Source organism: Pithys albifrons, chromosome 19 (genome assembly GCF_047495875.1).
Source record: "Pithys albifrons albifrons isolate INPA30051 chromosome 19, PitAlb_v1, whole genome shotgun sequence".
NCBI lineage: Eukaryota > Metazoa > Chordata > Aves > Passeriformes > Thamnophilidae > Pithys > Pithys albifrons.
The window spans coordinates 6,782,694-6,808,153 of record NC_092476.1 but is presented as its reverse complement, the minus strand read 5'-3'; the positions used below and the strand labels follow the sequence as shown (position 1 = coordinate 6,808,153).

Genomic DNA, 25,460 nt, shown 5'->3' with positions numbered 1-25,460 from the left:
AGTAATGCACAGGCAAGAAACCCTCAGTGCCTTGACCAGGACCCAGTCAAGAACCAAAAGCACTGATGAGAAGCTCTAAACTCATGGCAACTGGTGCACAGACTGATGTCTGCTTCCAACAACTGTGGTACTGGCTGGATACAAAGTGCTCTTGCCACAGACACCCCTCAGGCCCATTTTGTGCTCAAAACTCTGAAGGATCAGGTGTGGACACAGGAACCTATGAATGAGTTTAAAAGAGCCCTTCAGTAAACACCTGGCACTCAAAGTGGCCCAGGAGCAATTCTCACCCTGGTGCAGGTCGTCATGCAGGGAGCCAGCATGGCTGGGGCTGGAGGGAGGGATCTCTGAGCCAGGCACGTCACCGTTGGGTGTTAAGGATATGTGGCAATTCCAGCCGGTCTCCAGACCCATCTTCTCAGCAAACACCTGTGGGTGAGCAGACAAAGGGTTTTAGTGTGGCTGCCCAGGCCAGAGCAGACTGATGCCAGATCGGAGGCCAGGTACCTTCTGGACACATTAATGAGCTGAATCTGATTAACCTTAGATTGCACCAGGGCTAAACTCTCCAGTCAGACAACCAGGGGCCATGCAAGTTCAGGGGGTTCAGCAAAGACAGCTTACCTTGCTTTTGAGCTCATCTTCCAGGGAGAAGTAGACAAAACGGATGCAAGCATTGACCAATCCATCAATGAGGCGGACAATGTCAAGACGGGCCTGATACTGAGATGAGACCATTCCCATGAAGATCTGTCCACTCAGAGCCTGGATACAGTCTTCCTTCTCCATCACTTCCCCAATCCCTTCTTCAGGCATGCAAACAACACGCAATCACATTGAGACATGAGGGGCCACATGTGCATCAGACAAGGTACATGTGGTGGGGACGCCACCGAGGGAACACGCAAGGGCACAGTACCCAGACACAGAGGGACGTGCAGAAACCCACAGCAAGGAGGAAGAGAGATCCATTTGTCCCAGCATACCCAGTCACAGAAGCAGATTCAGGACATCCCCACATATGTGACCAAGAATACAAGCAGGAAACAGCAAGCATGGAAAGGAAAGAGACAAAACAGAAGGCAGGGATCAGTCACAAGGAATTCAGGCAGAGAGGTACAGGGTGTATATGCTGCATAATGTTCACATGTGCATGTTAAACACATTCTACTGTGCTTGAACAACATGGTGAGTCCAGCTGAGGCTGAGTGGCATCAGAGCACGAGGGGCTGATGCAAAGGAACTGGATGATGTTTCCTGCAGTGACACTGCAGACACTCCCCGAGACCCTGCAAAGGCTCTTTGACAGGGTTCCCTCACCACCACCACATCAGCCTGTGGTGAACAGGGGCTGGATGCAGCATGAGCAACAAAGTAATAAAACACTTTACACAGTTGCAAAACTTGACACAGGTGGGACTGAAAAGTGTTCTGAAAACACTCAGTCACAGCTGTCTGCAGATGTTGAAAAGCCCATTAGTCACATTTTACAGAATAGGAGACCAAGGTGGAAAGAGATTAAGACTGGTTTCCCAAAAGAGCCTCCTGGATTTATGTAATGGTATGTGCTTATTTCTCAGTTTCCACTGCTGTTCTGGAGGAGATGTAGTGGGAATCAGTTCCTTCAGCAAAGGAACAACATCCATCATGGGAGAACAGTCACATATCACCATACATTTCATTCCTTTGAAAAACCCAACACATGTGATTTCCACAAAATTAGACAAATAGCAAACCAAGTAAAAAAGTACCCAAAAGTCTTGCCTCTCAGTAGTCTGCTTTAGAAACAGACTTCCCACAAGGAAAAGAATTTCTCTGCAAGCTTCAATAACATAACTAGAAATACACCTACCAGCTGCTACACCCTTACTTCGTCTGGAAATGCATCTACTTCAGTAACCCTTCGTTCTCAATTTCCATCTGCTACACTGAAGAACAATGTTCTTACAGCTCTAGGCTGATCAGAGCAAGCACCTGGCCCAGCAGCAGAACTTTTTATAGACAGGACTGAGGACACCTACCATCTGAGCTCCAGCTGTTCCTCCTGCTGCTCTGCTTGAGGGGGGTCGTCCCAGGGAGGTCACAGCAGGTGAAGATCGCGCTCTGCCCCGGGACCTGCACCAGCTCTATGCACTTCCCATTGAGCTGGGAGGACAAGGCACAGTGCATTGGCTTGTATGCAAAGGCAGAGCAGTATCCTGACAGGCAGGCTCGCTGGTAGAAATCCAGCACCTTCTTCCTGTGTAAAACAGAGGGAAAACAGACAAAAAGTTAGCAAAAATGTGCCACGTTTCTGGCAGCATACACTGTGTGTGCTTCAATGTATCTGAATAAAAGTCTTCCTCGGGAAGTGGTCAGAGTCTGAAGAAGCCTTTCCCTACTGTTTCTGCATTCTCCAAGCTGCTGACACTACAGGGCAACAAAAACACATATTCCATCAGGGGCAGTGGTGAATGTTCCATGTTTGCTCATCAAACTAATGACTATGAACACAATGCTCTTTGAACACATTTATTAATGTAATATGCACTATATAACTGCCAGATGACTCCAAGGAAGCTCATTCATGACAGCAGAAGCTTAATTCATCACAGATAATTTATCTGTAGGAAGATAAACATCAAGGAGGGAACTGACAACTCTGACACTGGTATCTATGGCAGAGATAGTTGCAGCAAGAGACTCTTCTCCTATCTCCTTTCAGAGTTTGGGTTCCACAAGCTGTATGTGAAGTCTCCATTTGGTCACTATTCAGTCACTAGAATAAGGTAAAGTTCCTTCTCTATGCTGAAATCACAAAGGTAAAAAATTACTACATTGGATTTTTCATTGGCTTCAAAGATGATAAATATTCCAAAAAGGATCAGTGGGAATTTTACACCTGAGGATGAGCAGACTTAGAAGAACAACATACTGCTAGTCAATGAAACTAAACATCACTGGTTTGCTCTGCTAGCAGGGACAGAAATTCACCCTATAGATGGAAGTGCAGCAGACACTCAGATATTGCAGCAGGACTCAAAGGGTGTGATGTACTGTGTGGATTGGTTCAGGCAGAATTGGTCACTTGGCATTTCATGTAAAACAAGACATTTGCCTTGAACAACAACAAAAAATTCTCTGTCGCCAGCATGACCTAATTATAATTCACTGTCCTACTATACAGTACAGTCAGAACCCACTTACAAGGGGCCAATATCTTAACAGCTAAAGTAAGAAGTGGCTTGCTCTTACAGTCCAACTGAGTGCTTGTTGCTATCTAATCTCTTAAATTGCTTTTTATCATAGTAATGATAACAATTAATTATAAAGCAGGGATAGCTCATGTTTGTAACCTACTTGATACTTCTCTTAAATAGATTAACAAGCATCATAAAGGGAATTTTAACAGAGTGACCAGGTTCCCTCTGCAATTTATCAGAAGCTCCTGAATTCACCAAAGGAGAAAGCTGCCCACCTGTCAGAGCCAGAGAGGGGGTAGATATCAGTCCCATCCCAGAAGTCTGTGCAGGCCTCGAGGATGATGTCAGCTGTCCCATGGGAAAACATCTGCTCAGTGCCTGAAGTGCAGGAGAACAGCCAGTCAGGATCACACACAGAGGCTCCCAGGAAAGGGATATCACACCAACTGCTCCCTTAGTTGTTAAAGGGGACTGTTCCCACAAACTGCGTTGATGCACTCCAGATATTCCCTTTCCTTTGCTGAAATAACTCAACACTGATGATACACCTGCAGCTGCTCTTTGTCTAACTGTGTGTTCAAACAAGGCTGTGACAAAATGTGAGCCATGTAGTCTCTTCCTATTCTCCTCTTGCACTGTGTAACAATCTTGCTCCTACAAAGGTGGGATAATATCTTGCTTCTGTACCCAACAGAGCAGAAGGAGAGATATTCCTGTGAGGCTCTTCTGAGGAAAGTACAAGCAGCAGTGATGAGTCTGCAGGGATCAAAGTCTGCCTACACCAGAAAGTGCATTCATTTTTAGGCCAGACATGGAACTAAAGGGTAAGAGCTATTCTTGAATACTTTTCATTCAAGTAGCAGAAGATAATTCAACAGTGTGACCTGTCAGATAGCAGCCTGTTCACAAAAGGTTGTGAAAATGTGTTAAATCAGGATGGGTCAAAAGTTCAACGTAACAGACTCTAAAAAAGTAACTCATGTTGTGATTAGGGAAGAACTGGAAAACAATGGACACTACAGCTTGTCCTGTTTTTTTTCCTTTCCCTGCTTTACTCTTTAATACGGACTTAAAAATCTCTTGTTCCCTCTTGTAGACAGAGGTGTTAAAAAGTTCTTCTCGTGAGTGTGTGATATCACTTGCCCAGTGCAGGTCCTGGGCACAGGACACAAGTTAAAGGTTGTGGGGCTGCCTCCCCGCCACAGTTCCTGCTCCCTCTCATTTGCATCACTACATTAACATTGCACTCACGTAGACCTCTCTGTCTACATTCCCTCCTCCAGCTGCTCTGTGACTTTGCCCCCAACAGCTTCAAAGCTGAGCTAATGAAAAAAAAATCTCTGCCAAGAAAAATGAGCCCAAAGGCTTCTCGCAGGCATTGTTGCTGACTGCTAATGCTCACACTGGCTGGAATCAAGAGCCAAGAATATCCACTTGCACAAACCAGGCAGGGACCTTCAGGAACACCAGAGGATTTTCCAAAACATAGCAGCTCTCTCCTTTCTGCTATAAATAGTCATCACATGCCAAGTTTATCAGCATAACAAACCTCCAAGACGAATGGGAGCTGTGTGTGAAAGAAGGAAAGTGTCTCAGGGACACAAAGGAGCACTTGTGCAGAGCTCTGGTTAATTTTACTGTGTAAACACCTAATCTTCCCACCTTGCTCCTAAGGTCAGATAGTCCTTGCTAGGAAGGAGGGAAGAAGGGATGTTTATTGATCCATGCAAAATCTGTGTGCTGGACACAGGGCAGGAGCTTGCAGATGACCACACACAGAGATGTACCCACATTGATGCCTGACAGCAATTGCAATGCACTGCCCATTCAATCCCATCAGCATCCCACACCCCAGTCCTGTAAGGAGTAAGTGGCAGTGACAGCACACATTATAAACTGGAAGGAGTTCATTGCCAGCAAAGTGAGCTCAGCCTCTTCCTTTCCCAAATCATAGACTTGAAGGCCAGGATTTCTCTGGCAAAAGGGAAGAAACTAATGAATAAGGCAGGGAGAATGATCAGCCATTCCTGGCTGCTGGGACTCGTTAGGAAGAGCCAAACCCCTCCAGCTGAGCCAGTGAGACAGAGCAAGAGGAACTGAGGAGTGCAGCTACAGCAAAGGAAGGCAGAGATGGTATCCAGCCATTTTACTCTGTGGAAGATGCCGGTGAGCCCCTCATTTCCATGTGGTTACTATGGATTTGGGATGAATACTGCCAGATGGAGAGACACATATTTCAATGGAATAGCAAGGGAACATACAGATAATCTGCCTCCTATTTCTGCTACAGCTGTAGAATTTATTATGTATCTCCCTTTGACTGCAGCCTGTCATGGGAGTGGGTGGACTCAAAGATTTATTCACAAATAGCATATCAAGAGAGGTTGGTTACGATCATCTGGTCTGACTTCTGCATAAACAGAGCCATTTTATTTCAGCCAATGTTATCTGCACAATCCAGTATTTCTGGTTCTAAAATGGTAACATTTTAGAAAGTTTCAAGGGACAAGACTATTATGTGAGAGGTGTTCAAGGGTTAACTAACCCCAACTGGCAAAATTCCCCCTAGAATTTACTCTAGACAACATAATCCAGGTCACACATGTCTGAGCTCCAGCCTCTAAACTAAACCGTTTAAAAGTGAGGATAAGGAGTTGAAATGAGGCAACATTAAAGATTTTTTCCCTACACTTAAGAGTCTCAGCATCAAAATAATTCCTGTTCACAAAGGCAAGATAGCAGCAATCAGAATAAATGAAAAAGTCCCTCCTCAGAGAAAGACACAAATTTAAGAAGAATTGGGTGAGAGAGGACAGTTAACCTGGTAAAACTCTGGCCAGCACAATGATCATATTTCAGATTCAATATTGAACATATGTCAGCTCCAGAGACTCAAGTTCAGTCAGTTTAAGGAATTACAAAGAGACTAAGAGCTCTGACAGGCAAGCTGCTAAACCTTGCTGAGGTCCTTTAAGGCCTCACAGTGCCCAGCTGTACATTCCTTCCATCCCAGCCCGTTCCTACAGGAATAGGAAGGAGCAGAAGGAGTGGAGAAGTCAGCAGGACTTCAGGTGTTGTAGTCATGGTCACTGTGAGTCTGCATGGGATTTCTGTGACTTCTTATTAGTATGCAACATAGGAGTATGCAATATAACACACTAGATAAAGATGATGATTTCTCAGAAGGATGAGCATCACTAACTAAAGTCCTGAGTAATATTCAACCCTGTGCAGTATCAGTTTCATTATCACCATGAAGTCAACCAAAATTCCCAGTAAACCCACACCTTGCTCTGCACTGCCCCTTGGTCCCAGAAAACAGGTCTACTATGTGCTAAAGTAATTTTAAAAAATTAGTTCTGATTCTGGAGTGAGTCAAAGCTGGAAGAATTCCTCCCCCACCAAGTATGCCCCAGCTGATCACTGGTTTGTTGAGCATATGTGTGCTGACCACAGGCAGAGCAGGGCTATCACCCCACAGGGACTCCAGACACTTCCAGCTGGGTATTTTCTAGGCTCTTGCAGAAAACATCCCCCCACTCCCAGTGGATGCCCAAAGAATGGGGCAGACTTACTAGTAGTGGTGTCCTTCACAAAGAGGTTAATCATGTGGCTCAGGGGAGGTCTCCTCTTGGTGATGGAGGAAAGCTTCCCTAGGATTGTTTCCTTAACCATCTCATCACTTGGCAATCGGTACAAGGCCAAATAGTTCTCCTGCTTGAAAAGATCTTTAGCACCTGGTGTGAAACCTGAAACATGAACATGAGGAGGAGAAAAATTAGGCTTTAACCAAAACAAAAGAAAGGTCCCTTCACCTGCTTTTGTGCCATCCAGTTTGCTGTGCTCATTCTGACCCCTCCCCAGGAACTGGCAGGTGAGCTACCTGTGCATCTACACAAAGATGGCTCAAGACTTATGGTGAAGAACATTCAGAAGGACTAGATGTTATTAGTAATTACAGCATTCATGGTTCTGATTCTCTGAGGAGAGGAACTATAACATCAAAGCACAGGAGTTCAAGTTTTCAGATTTTAATCCTACTGTTGCCTCTAACCTCTTACCTCCCCTATGCCTCAGTTTTTGAGTCTATAAAATGAGCTGAGACATCTCACATCATTTATCCTCAAATTCCCTGTAAGGCCTTACAGTAAAGACAGGGCAGATATCTGTTCATTATTAGCAGGTATTCTTTGTCTCCTGATGAGATTGGCAGACTCAAGCCAGAAGAACACCAAGCTTAGCCAAGGCTGGCTGGCAATATCCCTGATGACATTCGTTCCTTTGATAGTGTTGACAACGTCAGAACTTGCCAAAAGCAATCTCTTTAATAGACTCTTTTGGCAACTGAACAGAGCAGAGTCAGCTCTGTATTTCCACCTTCTCAGCAACCAGGACTGGCAAAATATTCTTGTGCTCTCTAAGGATTAAGTGTCTATTGACAGCTCTGATTTCTCTGAGTCTGCTCATCCCATTTCTCCTCACCTATGAGCCTGGCAAGCTCACAGAGGCCCCAGGGCACGTGGACAGGCAGCACAGCACTGTGAGTTTCCTGCAGGGCGATGTTGCAGAGGTGGTCGGAGAAGCGGCACAGCCGCTCTGTCACGCTGGCGTTGCACAGGTTCAGCAGCACGTTCAGGCCCAGGGGCTTGAGGGAATTCAAGTGCATGTGCCAGTTGGAGTCATCAAACTGAATGCAGGAGGGGTTCTGCTGGTCCTGGGACAGGCTCAGCATCTCCAGGTGGTAGTCACACACGAAGTCTTCAGCCTCACAAGCCAACACCTCGCTGTCCCCAACAACCTGGTCCAACAGACAGGGAAATTCCAGTGGGTTACAATGCACACTGCTTGAGCCCAGAATCCTGCAGGGAATTCCCAGTTACATTCCCCAGAAGTGGGAACTCCATGGGTTTGAATCTGTCTTACAGCTCCACAAAAAGCCTAATTGTTACCCCTCCAGTATGTCTTACCTGAGCGTGTTCCTCCTCTCCACCCTCCGTGTCCTTGCTAAAGCTCACGTTGGATCCAGAGGGATGTTTGCTTCTGCTGTTTGGCTTTCGGTGGGCAGGGGCATCAGGAGCCTTTGGAGGGTCACCAGCCCAGTTGTTCCTCTCCTGTTCATTGCTCATGTGGACTGTGTCTGCCAAGGGGCCAGAGAGCAAAGCGTCTCTCTCATGGGGCTGCAAAAGACCAGCAAGACAAATGGTGATTCAGCAGGTGACCCCAAGGCACTGCTGATTCACCTGCTGTTCAGGACTCCTGCAGGAGAGGATCTCATCCTTGCTGCTTCTTCATATTTTATGCAAAGAGTTATGGCACACTCACCTCATCTTCCAACTCTGGATGGCAGAAGGACCGTGTAGAGAGATCATCAGTCAGGTCTTCGTGGCTATCATGAGGTGGTTCCACCTTCCCACTGAAGAACAGAACAGTCTCTGGGCTGGGGTTTGGCCAGGACAGAATCCCCTGCTTGTCTACACAGCAGAGCACCTGGAACATCCCACAACACCCCCAAGAAAGCAAAATCTCAGTGGAAACACGGCTCAGTGTTCATTTGTAGTTGCAAATATCACGAGTTTCATAAACACATGGGAGGATAGACAAGTCTCTTCTTCTCCAACCTTCTGTCTTAAGAAATTGCATGAAATAAGACTCCAAGAAACCCAAGAATTCCTTGCTCTAACAGGATTGATGGGTTGTTTAATATCAATTTTATCTCAGGATATTACAAAACTAGGCATGAAGACCAAGGGAAGGGAGCAACTACTCAACCTGTTTCACCAGCTAGTACCTTATCAGGACTCAAACCAGCTGGGTAATGGAACCCCAAAGGATAATGGAACCAGAACCAGAGCTGGAAAGCACAGACATCCTAAGAGATGTCACAGAGTATCTCTAACCATTGTTTTAGCCTGTAAATGAGCTGCCTGGACATGACAAGACAGTTACAAACTCTTCTACAAAGACAGGTGCCTGAAGGGTTTCTAATTGCAGCACAGTGAGCTGATTGCTATCAGTCTGTGCTCAGGGAAGGACAACATGAACAATGACAATAGAGCTTCCACACAGGGCTGCTCTTTCTGACAACCCAGCAATACTCACAGTGACAGAGCCCAGGCTGTGGAGCAAGCTGGAAGTGAAGCTCAGAGTTGGGGATTTGCCTTTTAGAACACAGAGGAAGTGACTCCAGATACAGCGTATCATTTCCTGACGAAGGAAGCAGAGGACATCAGCCAATTAAGATTCATTCAGTAAAAAATTAAGGGAGAGAAGATAAAAAGGGAGTATGATATTACCTGCTTTCAGTTTCAACATGGTAAGATAAACATCAGTCTCTGTGGGAACCTGTTACCTGATGCAGTGCTGATGTTCCCAAGGGAAAAGCATTTCTTCCCCCTTCCACAGAACACTAACAAGACAGTTTGATTGTTGAATTAAGAATTCACTGAAACTACCTCTTGTCTATCTAAAAACACAGAAAGCAATTCTGAAGTGAGTTCATTTCGAGTGAATCAGTTGCTGCTCTCAGTATTTTCTCCTGAAGTAACTCATCCCCTTGGATTACGGAGTCTGAGGCCTTAGGCTGCCCATCAGGTAAATGGCATCTCTGTGATGAGGTGACTTGCCCAAGGTTAGTTACTGAGGCCGTGACAACGTTGGAAGTAAAGCCAAGGTGTCCTGACTACTCCATCATTACAAAGGAATTGTAATCAAATGGAAAGAAGGGGCTATTTTGCAAAATTAAAATGTCCAGTTGGCACCCTTCATCTTCCACATGAACGTGTTTCAGGGGGAGTCTGGACAGCAGCAATCAAAGGAAGCACCAGAGCTGTATGTTTTTCTCTGTGCACTCCTAAAGCCAGCAAAACCAGGTTTGCATTGCAGTGTGAATTTACTCCTTTTAGCTGTTTTTCTGGAATGCTGTCACTGCACAGCTCTTCCTCCCAAACTCCTTAGATCACAGTCCTTAGATCCTAAGGGTTACTACAGCAGTCAGCTCAAAAGCAAAATAATCATGAGCTATCACCAGGAATTAAAAAAAGTTCTTATTTAAACCAGTTTCATCTAAGTGAAAATGTTACATAGGTACAAAAGGAAAGAAGCAAATGTTTTCAATGAGGTCAGCTCAAATCACTCCCATTGAACACCTGAGAAACATCTCAGCTAAATGATGAAGGGGCAGAGAAAGCCAACAACATATTCCTAAAAGGAAGCACATGTGTGTGCACCTGTGTACATTCTTTTGAGTGACTGGGAGCAAGGAGATAGGAATGGATTCTTATAATATCCAGGGGTTTTTAATCACTTCTGGAGTCCATCTGCCTCCTTATGGAAAGGGGAGTCTTAATTCCAGATTAGACAGAGAAGTGTCTTTCCTCTACCCACCTGTTTAATCTGGATGATGCAATTTATAGGGTGGCCAGAGCAGCTCCTTCCCCAGAAAAAAAGGGCTTCTGAATGTTTAATTCCCCCAGCTTTGGAAGCACCAGCAATGTGCTTAAACCTGATAAGGAGCCTATGAAACAGGATCAGACTTTTAAAAAGCCTGAACATCCCATGGTCCCCCTTGCATTTTGGGTCTTGCTGACCACCATTGCCTCTGGTTTTCAGTTTTGGCTTGAAAAAGGAGGTTTTTCTGATATAAGCAAAATCTCTTCTTTCTGACACATGCCATAAAATGTGTATTTTATTCCTGGAAAAGGACTTGAAAGAGGTACTGTCTTCGGGACAGAAAAAGTTGGTTTCAAACCATTTGCAATATTCAGAAAAGCACAGCTGGACTGAGCATTGCAGTCACCTCAATCTCTGGTCAGCAGAGCAGCATTTACATGGGACAGTGCAGGGGAAGGACATGCAACCTGCATGCACAGCAAACTATAGCAACAAATGAGTCACAGTGGACAACTGACACAAGTAAAAAGGGTCTAGGAACAAGCAGGAGTTCAGAGAGGAAGGGAAAGGATATCATGAAGTTCTGCAGTGAATATGGAAGAGAACAATTCATAATAATAGTACCTGAGAAGATACCATCTCTGTGTAGCTGCTGAGAGTGTCCTCTGAAAACTTAGCAAGCTGCAGCAAGAGAAGAGACCAGTTACTATAATTGTGCTCAGAAATGTGTCATGAGGAACATCCTTCCCTCAATATGTGCCTTCAGAGAGGAGAAATCAGGAGTCCTCTCTGTGGGAATCACTGTACCAAGGCAGACCAATAACTGATTAAAGCAATTAAGTCTTTAATGGACTCTGTCTTCATCTAGTCTACAGGCAAAGTGCTTGGTGCTGTACATCACAGAGGAACACACAGTCATTACCTAAATGTCTACAGAGAAAATAATGGCAATTAGACCCAGAGGAGGCTCTTTCTGGATGGTTATTTTTAGACAGAAAGAGCCAGGATTGACTGATCTGGTTTTAAGTTATATGGGTCAGTTACAGGAAGGGAGCCAGAAAAGGGGCTGGAAAAGCAGGTGATGGAACATGATGGACACAGAGCAATGAGGGGATATGAATGGGGTGTGGATGGAAAATGAAGAGGAATTATAACAGGGCACTACCACAGGGCTCTTGGAATTACACTGAGAAATTCATTAACTCAGCATTTGTGCATCCAGCACAAAGGAATTTGACAGCAGACAATTTTGAGAAAGTTTAAATTTAAGTCTATTCATAAGTGAATATGGCAATTATATTTATATGTAAATAAAACAACAGCCCAAATAATAATGCATCATATCTGACACTTTACAAAGGATCAGTTTAGCAAGGCTGAAAAAAGCCAAGAGAAATTTGTCAGAAATAATTTAAACTGAGAGCTGTAAAGGATAATTAGGAACTGTTTAAGAATATTTTGTTACCATTTTAAAAAGCAACAATCCCACAGTAAAAACAATAGTTCAATTTTGAGTGGAAATGAAAACAGAAATAAAAATTAACATAAAAATAAGGAAAAGCATACCATTAGTAAATTAATACCAGTCCACTGCTTGTTAAAGACAGTGGAATTGCAAATGATATTGCAGGCAAGGCAGACATGTTAAATAAATATTGCTATTCCTTATTCAGTGATACAATCATAACATATGATAACTATGAAATATTTTCCATTCCAGCAGTAGCTACTGAAAGTAAATATGTTTAAATTAGCAGGTCTGGACAATGACTGTTACTGCTGATTTTGCACAAGGCTTGAACTATGGATTAAGTCCCAGTTCAATGGAAATGGTGCCAATGCCCAAAAAGGGAAGGAGAACCATCCAAGTTAGCACAGGACCCCAGACTTTGATTTCAGACAGAATAACAGAGCAGCTAATATCAGACTCAATTAAAAGAAGTGGAATAATACAACCAGTGCCAAACACCACAAGTATATGAGCAGCAAATCTCATCAGACTATTGTGATATCTTTTTTTTGACAAAATTATAAACTTGACTGATAAAAGTAATGCTTTTGACATAGATCACTTGGTACTTTGACTTGATTGTAAATATTTTACTGGTTTTCTAACAAAAATACCAGGGAAGTAGGGTCCATAGTAGATATATAAGAAACAGACTGTCTGTAAATGGAACAGAAAAAAAATTGTTTGCAATAGGATATGTTACTTGCTCAAGCAGGGACAAATCTGAGTATTTTGTAAACAGCCTGAAAGAAAACTGAAAAAAAATAATTACTGACAGAGACTGAAACTATACTAAGCTTGGGGTAGGTACATTATAAAGAGAACAGGCCACTGTTAGAGAGCAAGATGGATTGCTTGGGTAATAACAAAAAACCTGTATCCCAACAGGCACAAAACTAAGGCTGCATTTTCATGTCCAAAAAGGAAGGTTGGACTTACAGGATGAGGACTCAGAAAGCAGCAACTGCAGACTATCACTGAACAAAGCCTGGCCCCTTAAAGAAGTGGCTGAAGGATCTAATATGATCCCTTATTGCACAAACAAGGGAATATAGAACAGCAAGTCCAAATTATTATGAAATTTAGCACAACTGTTACTGGAATGTTTTGTGGGTTTTGATATTCATAATTCTGCAGTGATCCTGAAACACTGGAAAAAGGTAAGAGGAAAGCCAAGAGAAAGATTAGAGGTTTGGGAAATATGCTTATAGTGCCTCAAGGTGCTTAAACTGTTTACTTAACCAGAGATGGCAAAAGGGAATGTGAGTAGTTACAACAGACCAGAATTCCGACTGACACACTCTTAAATCTGGGAGACAAAAGATGTAAATGTTCCAAGGGCTGTAAATCAGATACTGCAGAAATTCCCACTTACAGAATGTCCTTTTTAGCAGTGAAGGTAAATAATGACTGAAACAACCTATCAAAGGCAGTGGAAATGTTTTCAAACCAACAGCAAATTCCATTCTAACAGGAATGTTGCTGCAGTCCAACTGTAGTAATGCAACTTGAGGCAGGGGTTTGTTTGGAGGGGCACTGGTTTGTGTGCTGTGAACATTCACAGGGGTCATCTGTGGCCTGGAAAAATGGAATAAAGAGCCTGAACATGATAGGAAGGAGAGAAGAGTGTCACACAGGCCAAGGGAATGGAGAGGGACGTCTTACCTGCTACATTTTGAACAGAGAAGAGAGAAGGAAGGAGGGAAATCAAGAGGCCAAGACTGCTCTAGTCAGGGGGTGAATGACCAAGGGCATCCCAAGGGCTGTTCTGCAGCAGCAAGGATGGAGGGTCGTGTTTGACATGTCAGAGAAAGAGATGGTGGACAGAGAGAGTTGCCTGGACAAGAAAAAGGAGAAGACAGGAAAGAACACAAGGAAGGTGCAAGTATGAGTGACAGGGCAAATGGGTATGCTGAGAAGGATGAAACAGGGAAGCCAAGGAGCTCTGGCTTTTCCTGAATAGCAAGGTGTGAGGGGAAAGAAGAAGGTTCTAAAGACAGAAACCAAGTGATGCTGAGAATGGGTTGGGAAGGTAAAGTGCAGAAAACACTGAGAAGAAATGGTAAAGGAGCAAATGCCACTGAGGGACATAATAAGTGTCCTCCTCCCAAGACACAGGAAGCTTTGTCATGTACAACTACAGGGCAAAGAACAGAAAACACAAACCCAGGGCCACAGAGGCCAGGGAGAACAAGAACGAGAGAGAAACTGTCCAAGTAACAGAAATCAGCACAGAAGACAAACATAGCTCAGTGCACCTCACCAACACTGCCACCAGGACACAACAAGAGATGCCAACAGCACACCACGTTCCACCAGACCAACAAACTCTGCTCCCCAAATCAGCACAAACACCAGAATTGCCTCTCACTCCCTGACCTGCTGCAAAGGCCATGCCTGCAAGTGAAACCCCAGAGCCTCAGGAAAAGGCTGTTCAGCCCATGCATGAAAACAGAGGATTGCGGAGGATCTCATCTATCCCATTCCTTGTCAGTTGTTAAAACATTCCCAGGTTACAGCCACCACAGGGCATTTATCTTCATGTTCACCTCCTTGACAAATTCTATTTATCTGATCGAAAGCACAAGACTAGAAGAGTTTTACTGAATCCCTGGAGCTTCCTATCACATTGGGATATCTGAAAAAATTAAAGCATCTGTTCAAGAAGAAGTGATACTGTACTCCAGGGAGACAAAACAACCTGGACAGCAGCTGGGACAACCAAAGATTCAACAAGGTTTTACAGTTATGTGGACACGTCTTCTGAATTCATTGTGCTCACTTCACAGAGGCTTTTCATCTCCTGTCCTTTTCTCTGCAATGGTTTGAGGAGAGATACCTACCAGTGAGGTGGATGAGGCCTTGCTCATCTGGGCCAAGACTCTGGCTTCTCCAAAGGCTGTAGCAAGAATCCACAGGACAGGAAAGAGCAATGGAAGGATGGGTAAGACACCATTCACCTGAGAAAAACCCAACCTTTAATCACCAACAAGCCCAGAGACAACAAGAAGTCAAACCTCTCACATGAGACCTTTTCCACCACAGTGAGGGGATGGATAAAAGGCCAGGGCAGGAAGGAAGGAGACTGGAATCAGTGCTACACAGGGAAAAGCACAACTTAGGAGCTGTAATGAAAGAGGCCATGAATAAATGACATCAACAAGCAGCTGTTTTTCCTGCTGAACTTGGCATAAACTCTAAATAAAGTTTAAAGGCAAAGGATACCATACATTTTATATATATATACACATATATATGTGTACATACATGGCAAATGAGAGAGCAAACACATAAGGGTCAGTCTAGGGAAGAGCTGTTGTCCTGCTCCTCTGAATGCCCCTGGATCCAGCATGCAAAGGGTGCTGTCACAGGGTAAAGGAAGCCCCTGAGGGAGGGAATTAGTCCTGGTGGTTGTCTGGAGAGGTGTAGGGGAGCTCAGAGCTCTCCTTTACCTGTAGCTGAAGAAGAGTGTACTGCCAAGAAGCAATGCCAGGAGCCTTGAAAATGAAGCGCACGGCGTTGGTGATCAGGAATCCAGCCTGCAAGTCAGAGATGACACTGTCAGCTAACTGGTAGCACTTGCAGGGAAGGAGTTTTCAGTGTCTGGTAAGGCTCTCAGCCCTGGGAAAGTCTGGAAGATGTATTTGATCTGCTGCTGCAGCTCCTCTCTCTGCTCTCATGGTTACCTGGCTCAGCACCTTTGCTTGCCTGAACTGCCCAAGGTACACACAGAGTCAGCTGCACCAGTTAGAGCCTGGCCACAGTTTCCTGTTGATGGCTGCAAATCCTTCACCTTTATTGACAAAACGTGGCTGTTTTCAAGGACAAAGGCTTGAAATAAGACCTACCAGCACAATAGGGACAGCATATTTCAGCATCACTGACTGCACAGTGAACCTCTCGTTATCCAGGGCTGTCACTGGCCGCGACAGAGCCATTTCCAGACACCACCTAAACAATGGAAACCAGCTTGAGATTCCAATAACCAAGACCCTCACCCTGCACTTCCCTTGGATATAAACCTCCTGGTTAGAACATTGTGCTCAGCCCCCTGTGAGGGATGACTGTCAAAACCCACCTGACATTATCAATTATTGGGGTCTTCAAGACACGGAAGAGACGATACAGCTGAGGGTTCTGAGGTCCCTTCTTCACTTCTCCCCTTGGGGAGGGTGGGGGTGAGAAAGGTGGAAATAGATCTCCTGGCTCCAGGACTATGTGCTCATCATCCTAGAAGAAAAGGTCACAGAACCCAAAGGTTTGTGTTCAAGCACATCTGGTTATTTCATGAAAATTGGCATTTGGAGTGAAAGTTAAAATAAAAACCAAGAAGACTAAATTTCAAGCTTGAAACTTTTTCCAACCTTCTTCAAGCAGCAAAATTTTTGTACAGCTCTTGTAATCAATTTGTTAATTTACTGCTGCTCCAGGTATTTTATATTACCTTCTTTTATAATAAATCAGTAGTAAGGAGAAGGTCAAAGCAGACAAACTTTATTTCTCCACATAAAAAGCAGGATAAAGTATGGGGTTTGTATGTCATATTATCCTGCTGGATAGATTCACTCCACTTATATTTAGCAGCATGTTACAATTTCCCCTTGACCTGGGAGAGATGGAAATATGGTGCTTTTGTACCACATTAGTGTCTCCTGTCTGTTGGGTTTGGAGTTCATGGAGAAGATGCAGTCTGGCTAACAAAGCACCATCCTTGACTGAATTTGAATTTCAAGCTGTTTTCAAGGTCAGAAGAAACCAAACACTCCAATAATCTGTACACTGGGAATTAGAGTATTAGCAAGAAAATCCTGGGAAATATATTGTTATAGGCCAGGGAAACAAGACAAGTGAGTTACCTTAATCCCTCTCAGAGAAGCAAATGACTCCTGGCCTGGCCTCAAAGCAACAACATCCCCTTCCACCAACAGGCTCACAGGCAGGTTGACAAGGTGCCCGTCCCTGTAGGCCCAGTGAAGGGACCAGGATGGGGCATAAGGCATGTGAAGGTCAGGGTACATGGAGTCTGGCCATTTCACCTCTTTGCCAAGTGTATCTGAAAGCACAAAGTGTGAAAAAATTCAGTGATAATTCTGGAGGGGCCAGTCACACGATTATTTACATCCTGCAGTGGCCATGGATCCCTCAGTGCTAAGCTCAGCCCATTCCCATGATCTTTAATCATCCCTGTCCTTCTCCTTGATGGCTTTCACCCTCTTTCTCTACCCAGTATTAACAACTAAACAGACGTTTTATAACCTTAAATACATAGTTGTACAGTGGAAAAGCTAAAGGCTGTCCTTAAAACTGCCACACTGAAAGGAACTGCCCCCTCAGGTTCCAAAGCCACCACTGAGAGGATGCTCATGCACAGCAATTTGTTTCCTTCTGCTCTATGTTGTGGTACAACCCCACGTTTTCTTCTCTCATCATCTGCTGCAAGGCAGATATTTTTGTAAGAATCTGAGGATTTGAATTACTCCAAAGCACAGACATAACAGACGCCCACCTGGTAACACAGAGCCTGGAAGCACATGGCCACATGACAGCCCAAAATAACTATTTTACAGGACAAGCAGGAGTGGAACACAATTCTCACAGCCTGTTTCTGTGCAACACAGGGGAAGGTTAGCAAGCTTAATTAGCAATGTGTGATCAGGCTTGGGGAAAAATTCAATGGGAGGAAAACACAAATGCAATTGGGACAGAAGAACAAAACCTCACCATTTATCTTATCAAGGATTGTCTGAAGCCTCCTCTCCACCTCTCTGCACTTCAGCCTCTCCTGACGCCCAATCATGAGGAGATCCAAGAGGAGCAGAAGGAAGAGTGCCAGTGCATTAACTATCTCAGCACCTTGGCTTCACACAGCAAAACAGAAGAAAGCAGAAAACAGATGAGGTTTGGGTAAATGAGCAGAATCCACTGCCAGACACCCATAGAGATGAACACACAACTGCTTGGTTGTTTAATTCCTACATCTCACAGACTTATGGCTAAAAAATAAATGCAGGGGAGCTATGATCACACTTCTTCTTTAGAATAGTGACACCAGAGAGGTCTGAAAGGACCAGTCTCAATTAGAAAATCCTCTACAAATATGGTCAAGGCATGCTACAGTGACAGCACAGTAACTTCTCCAGTTTCAAAATCCTTCCTATGATACTGCCTTAGGAGTTTTAAAGATCTTAGGAATGTTGTAGAGAAAGAATCTCAGTCTCTCCACAGGACACTCCTTGGGTCCATCAGAAGTAGGTTAGCTGAATTTTTGTGGAAGGAGGAACAGAATTACCAGTGTGAGTATGCTGATGTCTGGACAGAATGAGGGACAACGCTGTTATGTCAACCATACACAGTATCAAGACAATTTAAACTACCACCTTGGTTCAGTCAAGCAGCACAGGAAGCTTTGCTTACCTCCCCTGTGGCTGGCTCCCATAGCAGCACAGCAGCAGCAGCACTGCCAGCAGCATCAGAGATGCTCCAGGCCAGTGGAAACAGGAGCAGCGGTTACCATGGTACAGGAAACTGCTCCTCCACGCCTCCTGCACAGGGAGAGCAGCAGACAGTCAGCATTCATGCAACACAGAGCCAGGCGTTTGGAAAAGCAGAGTGAGAAAGGGTGAAGGCAGCAGCTGATGCTCCAGGGTGAACACAACTTTGCCAAACCCTTGAACAGGACACAGAACACCCTGATCAGTTGTGTGAATCCTGCAGCACCAACAGATGCCCAGCTGCTGTGTCTGGGTCAACTGCTTTACTCTTGCTTGGAAGAATGAAAAGACTTCTGTGCCAGGCTGTCCCATTGCCACTGACAGGCCCAGGAACACTTTTAAGTACTGTGCATAAACACCAGCGCTTTGTATTCAACACACACGCCAGACAAACCCAGGGGACAAGGGGAGACTGTTGAGCTTCACAGCTCTTTATCTCCACCTGAGATGGACATTGCCTTTGGTGGCTCTTGAAGTCCTTAAATCCTTCACAGCCGAAGGTAAAGCTCTGGCATCCAGGAGAGAAGCACTGACAGAAACACACACTTAGTAGATTCCTTGCTTTGTTCCCAAGGACTTGCAATTCGACCCCCAGACACTCTGCAGCAGCACTCTGGGATGGAAAGCAGACAACTTCTGTTCCATCTGTTTGGGGTACAGCTTTACTTTGAGAAGGGGAGCCCAACCTTGTGCTGTTTGGTGCCTCACCTTCCATGAAGTCACTTTTTTCCGTTCCTTCTGATGCCCCTCCAGCAGAGCTGACAACTGGTCTCTCAGGATCGTGAGGGCTTTCTTTGTGGTAAGGCCCAAACTTGAGGTCATCTCATCCTGAGGTGCCAGAAAAACAAACTGGTTAGTGCTTCCCTATTTTCTTTTTGACTTTTTCCTGGTGGCTGACTTGAGCACCTGACCGTGAATGCCCTGCACTCATCATCACCAGCCTGATTCTCCACGTTCCTGGAACCATCTCCCCTCCTGTGAACTTTAAACTGCTAGATGGAATTAGAGCACTTAGATAGTATCAGGTAAACAAACCGGTCCTGACTGTGCTGATAAATACTTTATCAAAGCACAATACCAAACCATTTCTGTGAAACAAGATCTAATCAGCCCAGGCTGAGGACAATACAAAGGGAGGTTGCTCAGCTCTGAATTCACACAGGCTTGAACTGGTATCAGCTTGTAGAGACAACAGAACACAGACTGTTATGGTGGAATTTTAATGATACAGGATTTTGCTAACAGTAAAAACAACACAGAAGTGGAATATCTGCAATTCTAAACAAGAGTGGTCCAATTTCCACAACTGCTCGTTATGGATTTTTGTTTATGAATCCTGCCCCTGTGGCTACATTGATGCAGGAGCTCCACTGTGGATCAGTTCAGAGCAGATGGGACTTCAACTTCTTTTACAAGGGAAAGCAGGAACGTTTTGAGTGCTGAACTGCACAGACATGCAAAGGAAGCATTTGGACTTGCAGGAAGCACAGAGCTCACAGCACTGCCCCCTCCCCGGTCAGCAGAGAGGCAGCAGCCCCAAAGGACACAACCCAGGAGTGTGCCATAGGGAATACACTGCCATAGGATCCTGGTAACAAGAAAGTGGGGTTAACACTTGCATTTCTGGGTCAGGAACACAAGCATTTTTCTTTCTTTCAAATCACAGAGGTTGCTGTGAGGGATTGTGGGCACCAGGTCAGTGACAGTGAATCAACAGGGAAGAGCAGGCAGGTGTCTGTTCCCAGGCAGGGAACTGGTCAGTAGAAACACTCACATGCGTTTCATGTTTTACCACAAACACCTTGAGCACGTACAGCACATGGGATACCCTGCATGTTAGAAATGTCCAGGTGTCTCATGCTGTGTACAGAGTACAGAACTGCTGAACACAAACAGGCAGGAAGCTTGTCCCTCACGTCCCCACCAGTGTGACACAGCCTGGAGCTCCTGCTCTGGTAGCTCTTCCCAGCCCTGCCAAACCCACTGTGGTCTCAAACTGCAGCATTGCTGCTCCTTGGGAGCTGCTTGCACACACCCAGCTCTGCAAGTGAAGCTTGCTCTGATATTTTCTTCCTGTTCCTTAACTGCGTGGTTTCATGATGAACATTTACTGGAAACTAATCTTGGACTTCAGACTCATTTGCATTGATGGTCCAATCTAAAACTGTAATGCAAGCAGCGAGGAATAGCAGATAAATTCTCTTTAAAATATCATCTACCACACACACACTCCCCACCTATCAGGGACATCTCGAAACAGCAAATTCTGGCCAGGCAGAGTCCAGCAACGCTGCTTTAGCTGCACTTTTAGAGAACTAAAAATAATCTTGCTGTAGTTTTCATTCTCTGTGTCAGTTTTAGGAATAGAGGAAGCAGTTCTGTGTTGTTCTTGGAAGCAGCCCAGGTAACATCAGTACAGGACTAAACATAGGAGTCTCAAAGACTCCCAGAGAAGATGGCAGGCAGTGGAGCTGGCACAGACCTGCTGCAGCACCACGGAGTGCTGCAAACAGGAGTGTCCGAGAGCGACACCAAGCAAGGGACAATCAGCTTTCTCTGTCTGGTCTGGCTGCTGCCTGTTTGGGGCACAGCAAAGCACCCACAAAAATACTCATCCTTTCCAACACAGGGAAAGCAGAGATAAATAAAAGACACAGAATGAAAGGCAGCAATAATGAGGGACTTTAACTGAAAAGTCTGGTTAGACATTGAGCTGGTTCCAACAGATACATCAGGAGCTACAGAAGAAATAAGAGGAAAGCTGCACTTAATGCCAACATCCAGCACAGTCACACAGTGCCTGGAAGGAGAAAGTGCCACAGCACAGCAGGCAGCGAGCACAGAAAGGCAGCACATCCAGAGGTACTCAGAAAGGTTCCTGAAATACTTGAGCACCCACTCCACACTTCACACGGGAGCTACTGGTTTGCTGTAGTACCAGCCAAGGTAAGGGCAGCCACAAAGGAAGGTGGCTGTGGCAGGTGAGAAAGGACAAGTGCAGAGTGTCAGAGCTGGGAAAGAGGAACAGCAGGAAGGGCAGGGATTGTTAAACACCCACCCTGACACTTAAAGCACGGAGTGTTTGGCAAAGCAGGCAGGGCCAGTCTGGCAAACAGACGCTGTAATGGTGTGAGTGGGGGCTGCAGCAGGGGACTCGATCACCTACTGAATCCAGAGAAGGAGCCTGGAGCCAAAATGGCAGGGACAGGCGAGAGGAGCCACCCTGAGCTCCTGGCAAGGGGCAGCTCTAGGTTTTCGCAACAAGAGCTGCCCTGCTAAGTCATCAACTGCTAATGAGGCATTTTTCAAATGCCCTGAAGTAACCCTTGGTATATGGCAAACCGAGGCTCTCTGAAACTGTCCCAGAGGGATCTTCCCAGCCTTTCATCAGCTGCAAGTGCTCTTCCTGCCACAAAACAGGAGGTGAGCACCCCAGGGTGAAGAAGCCTGTCACAGGAGGTATCAGTTCATTAATAAAAACATCAACATTCACATCTTTGCTTTGGAAGAGAAAATCCACTAATTTTCCGGTCAAAACAAAAACAGCAAGACACCTTCCCACCCAGTTACCTTAGCGCAGGGTTTCCTCTGAAAAACAAAACAGAAAAAGCAGACAGTAAATTCCAGGTTGCAGTGAAAGCAAACCCCTGATGGGTATCAGGAGGCGTTTTAAAGGCTGTACTTTCTTTTTGCCCGTGCCTACAGGCAAGAGTCCTAAGGAGAAAACGAGCAGTTGTTTCCTCCTTTGCCTCAGGAGGGTGGAAAGCACAGGACCCCCCAAGTGCACTGAGGGCTCCTCTGGAGCTGCCCCTGCCCTGGCCGTCACAGCCTGGGTGTGGGAGGCACAGCTGAGCCAGGTAAACATGGGATGATTGCAGCCCTCTGCCCTGGGGATGACAGCACAGGTCCCAAGTGTCCATCTGCAGGACGGCTCTGTAGGAAAAACAGGGCAGGAGACTTTTGTTGTGCCTGTGATTTTAGTTTCTAGAGGCAACGAATGTGCTGAGGTGTGGACTGGATGGGAATGTGAAAGGATGTGTGAATTTCTCCACTCTTAGTAAACATTAAATTGCTGCTTGGCTTGCCTGCAAACATTAGGGAAAGGGAACTGGGACAGATCTAGCAAATGCCCAGGTTTAGGAGCTCTTCAGAAGGCAAATTAGAAGTAGCTCAGAGGTAGGAAAAAGGGAGCCACAGAATCTGTAGACTTTTCTTTGCCTTCTTCTTTCAGTTGACCCTCCATAGTCTGACAGGGGTAAATTAGTTGGCAAATACCCAGGCGTTTGTTTAGATCTGCAGCCTTGTCTGGCTCATGGCAAACAGGTTTCCTTTGCCTTCCTCAGGGGCTGCAGGCGCATTTTCAGGCTGATAGGTAGGAAAAGAGTGGTTAGTTTCTGATCATTCCTCCCACAAGGACTGAAGCTGTTCCCGAGCACCACCCACCCATGTCTGCTTCCCACAGCCCACTTTCATCCTCACACAAAACCAACACTCCTCTCTCTTCCTAAAATTTCCATCCTGTTCTTTTACACATCTAAGATTACCTTAAAAGTTCATCAGCTATCCAATTAAACTCTTCGCTATCCAATTAAAGGCAGAGGTCTTGCACCTTCCTTCCATAAGAACAGATTAAGCAGAGCCAGAACGTGCAAAGGTGAGAAATGGACACATAATACTGGTATAATTAAATCCTTTTATATTTTCCCACAGCTACACATCCACAGTAGCATATTTATTTGTTGTACCAGTAAATGTTGATATAGTATGTGCCAAGCATTTTTTTAAATAATACTGGAACACAAATATATACTTTGCTTTACAGAGCAAAGTGGGATGAATCATCCTCCATCCTCTGTGGATTCAGTCTCTTGTAGAGTAAGGGCTTCTCACCAAAATTGCTATACACTTGAATGTAACTGCCTTTACAAAGATTGTTTAAACAAATAAGGGACTAGAAAACAAAATATTTGCTAGAAGCTTCAATTTTCACAGACTGTAGATCCACCCCTCTGATTCAGAGTGGTGGAAAACCCCACAAAGCAGCTGTCAGACTGTTTCCCCCTTTCCAGTCTGCACTCACTGGGTCCCTTTTATAACACCTCTACTCAACTGCTTTCCAGATTTGAACAGCTGGAGGTGGGAAACTGGGCAGTAGAATGTTCCTCCCTTTTCCAAGAGCTGTTGTGCATTCACTAGCAGAAAAGGAAGGCAGTTTTTAATTTAACAATGACACTTGTAGGCTATTAATCTAGGTCAGTGGTTACACCTCCTGAAATGCAAGCTTTATTCACAGGTTCCAAAACACACGAGGAGTAACTCCACCAAATACATTTGCATTTAGTACTATAAGTCAAATTCTTACTTAGAATAGGTCACAATATGATGCATAGTGGGGTTTTTTTGGTCTGATCAGAGAGGATGGCAGACATCATATACATGACAGCACACAGTTTCTTGGGATAGCATTCCTTACAGCAGGCTGGGGCTAGAGTGGGATTTATTCTTGTTCTAAAGCAGATCACCCATCAGGATGCTACAGCTCTGTACACCTGCAGCTGCTGAGTTAGTGCTGGGACTGCCTGAAACGGCACATCCCTGATACACAGTGATACAGAGGGAGCCAGCAAAGCCACTGTATTGGTCATTCTGGGTAAATGTTTCCTTTATTACCTACTTCCTTGGTCCTGATTAGGCTTTCTGTCTTTCTTGGTTACTTTTCCTAGGTGATCTGACCCCTGACTTCAAATGAGTGCTCCTCTAGTGACCCAGGCCACATGAGGCATCCCCCCTGACACATTCCCACCCCACAGGATGAACTTTTAAAACTCTGGACTGTCAGGACAGCTGGATTCTCTAATTCCTTCTGACACCAGTTTCTGCACAATAGCAGGAAAATCAGGTACTCCTCTGTGCCTTAGTTTCTCATTTCTGTAATGGGACTCCCAAATCCCCACCAACTGCAGTCATTTTGAAGATTACAATATTCACCAACCCACGTGAACACTCTTGCAAAGCACGGGAGAAAAGAAACATGTTGATATCTGCACAATTCAGGCAGCTCCACCAAGCAGATCGTGGCTCTGTGGGGACCACTGTCTTTAACCAGAAGGCAGGAGGAACACAGCTATTAAACTTGGTCTAAATGCACCTGGCATGAGCTTGGCAGGCACAGCTTAGCTGTTGGTGGTCTCAAATCAAGTGAAAGAAGCAAAGTCTTCAGCACAGCAGTGCCCAAGTTAATGGACAGAGGAATAGTCAGCAACTGCCTCCTTCCTCCCTCTGCAGCCTCAGGATGAAAGGCAGCCCAGACCTCCCACTATCCCAGGACAAAGCAGAGCCACAGTTGGAAACTGGGTGCCTGTGGGGGCTCCAGTGTGGATGCTCTGAGGCTCCCCACAGCTCATGGCTCGCTCTGTAAAGAGACACAGCTGCAGGAGCACAGACCCCTGAGGTCTGGCCAAATCAGCGCTCATCACCCGCCTGAATCACCTGCACTTTGCTGGGAACAGAGGCCATTCCAATCCAGACAACAGCACTCACAGTTTATGGCCTCCATAAAGCCCACAGTAAGATGCCAACAGGCACAATCAACCTTTCTACTCAGGTAATGTAGAGCCCAGCACTTTGCTTCTCCCTCATAGCAGTTCCACAGCAGAGGCAGCTGCTCCCCAGGAAACAGCCCAGTTTGGAACTGAACATTCCTCAGTCTGTCCCTTTGGTCCTGTTTGCAGCAGCAAATTCCCAGCCATAGTTACTTGCCCCAGCAGGCTGCTGGCAGGATGAGGATAGGTTAATGCAGTGCTTTGAAGCTCACCTGGACTACACAATTATAAGCTTTAATTACTGTAATTTAGCCAGTTACATTGTTCCTCCAAGTTCAGAGTGCAG

General features: G+C 45.2%; 1 protein-coding gene across 5 annotated transcripts in view; it reads right to left on the bottom strand.

Moving 5' to 3' along the window:
• TMEM94 (transmembrane protein 94) overlaps positions 1-25,460 on the bottom strand; it is a 53,421-nt gene that overhangs the window by 13,133 nt on the left and 14,828 nt on the right. For 4 of the 5 annotated variants that reach the window (XM_071573781.1, XM_071573782.1, XM_071573783.1 and 1 more), the window contains 18 exons: positions 19,281-19,400; positions 18,496-18,623; positions 17,803-17,939; positions 16,938-17,134; positions 16,160-16,311; positions 15,930-16,032; positions 15,534-15,620; positions 14,925-15,041; positions 11,196-11,252; positions 9,282-9,386; positions 8,505-8,669; positions 8,150-8,359; positions 7,665-7,980; positions 6,758-6,931; positions 3,458-3,560; positions 2,022-2,239; positions 625-806; positions 291-429 (listed from right to left, as the gene is read on the bottom strand). In XM_071573781.1, the coding sequence (XP_071429882.1) occupies positions 291-429; positions 625-806; positions 2,022-2,239; positions 3,458-3,560; positions 6,758-6,931; positions 7,665-7,980; positions 8,150-8,359; positions 8,505-8,669; positions 9,282-9,386; positions 11,196-11,252; positions 14,925-15,041; positions 15,534-15,620; positions 15,930-16,032; positions 16,160-16,311; positions 16,938-17,134; positions 17,803-17,939; positions 18,496-18,623; positions 19,281-19,400 (2,710 nt within the window). The remainder of the gene's footprint in view (positions 1-290; positions 430-624; positions 807-2,021; positions 2,240-3,457; positions 3,561-6,757; positions 6,932-7,664; positions 7,981-8,149; positions 8,360-8,504; positions 8,670-9,281; positions 9,387-11,195; positions 11,253-14,924; positions 15,042-15,533; positions 15,621-15,929; positions 16,033-16,159; positions 16,312-16,937; positions 17,135-17,802; positions 17,940-18,495; positions 18,624-19,280; positions 19,401-25,460) is intronic. The other variant, XM_071573784.1, reaches the window with a different exon arrangement.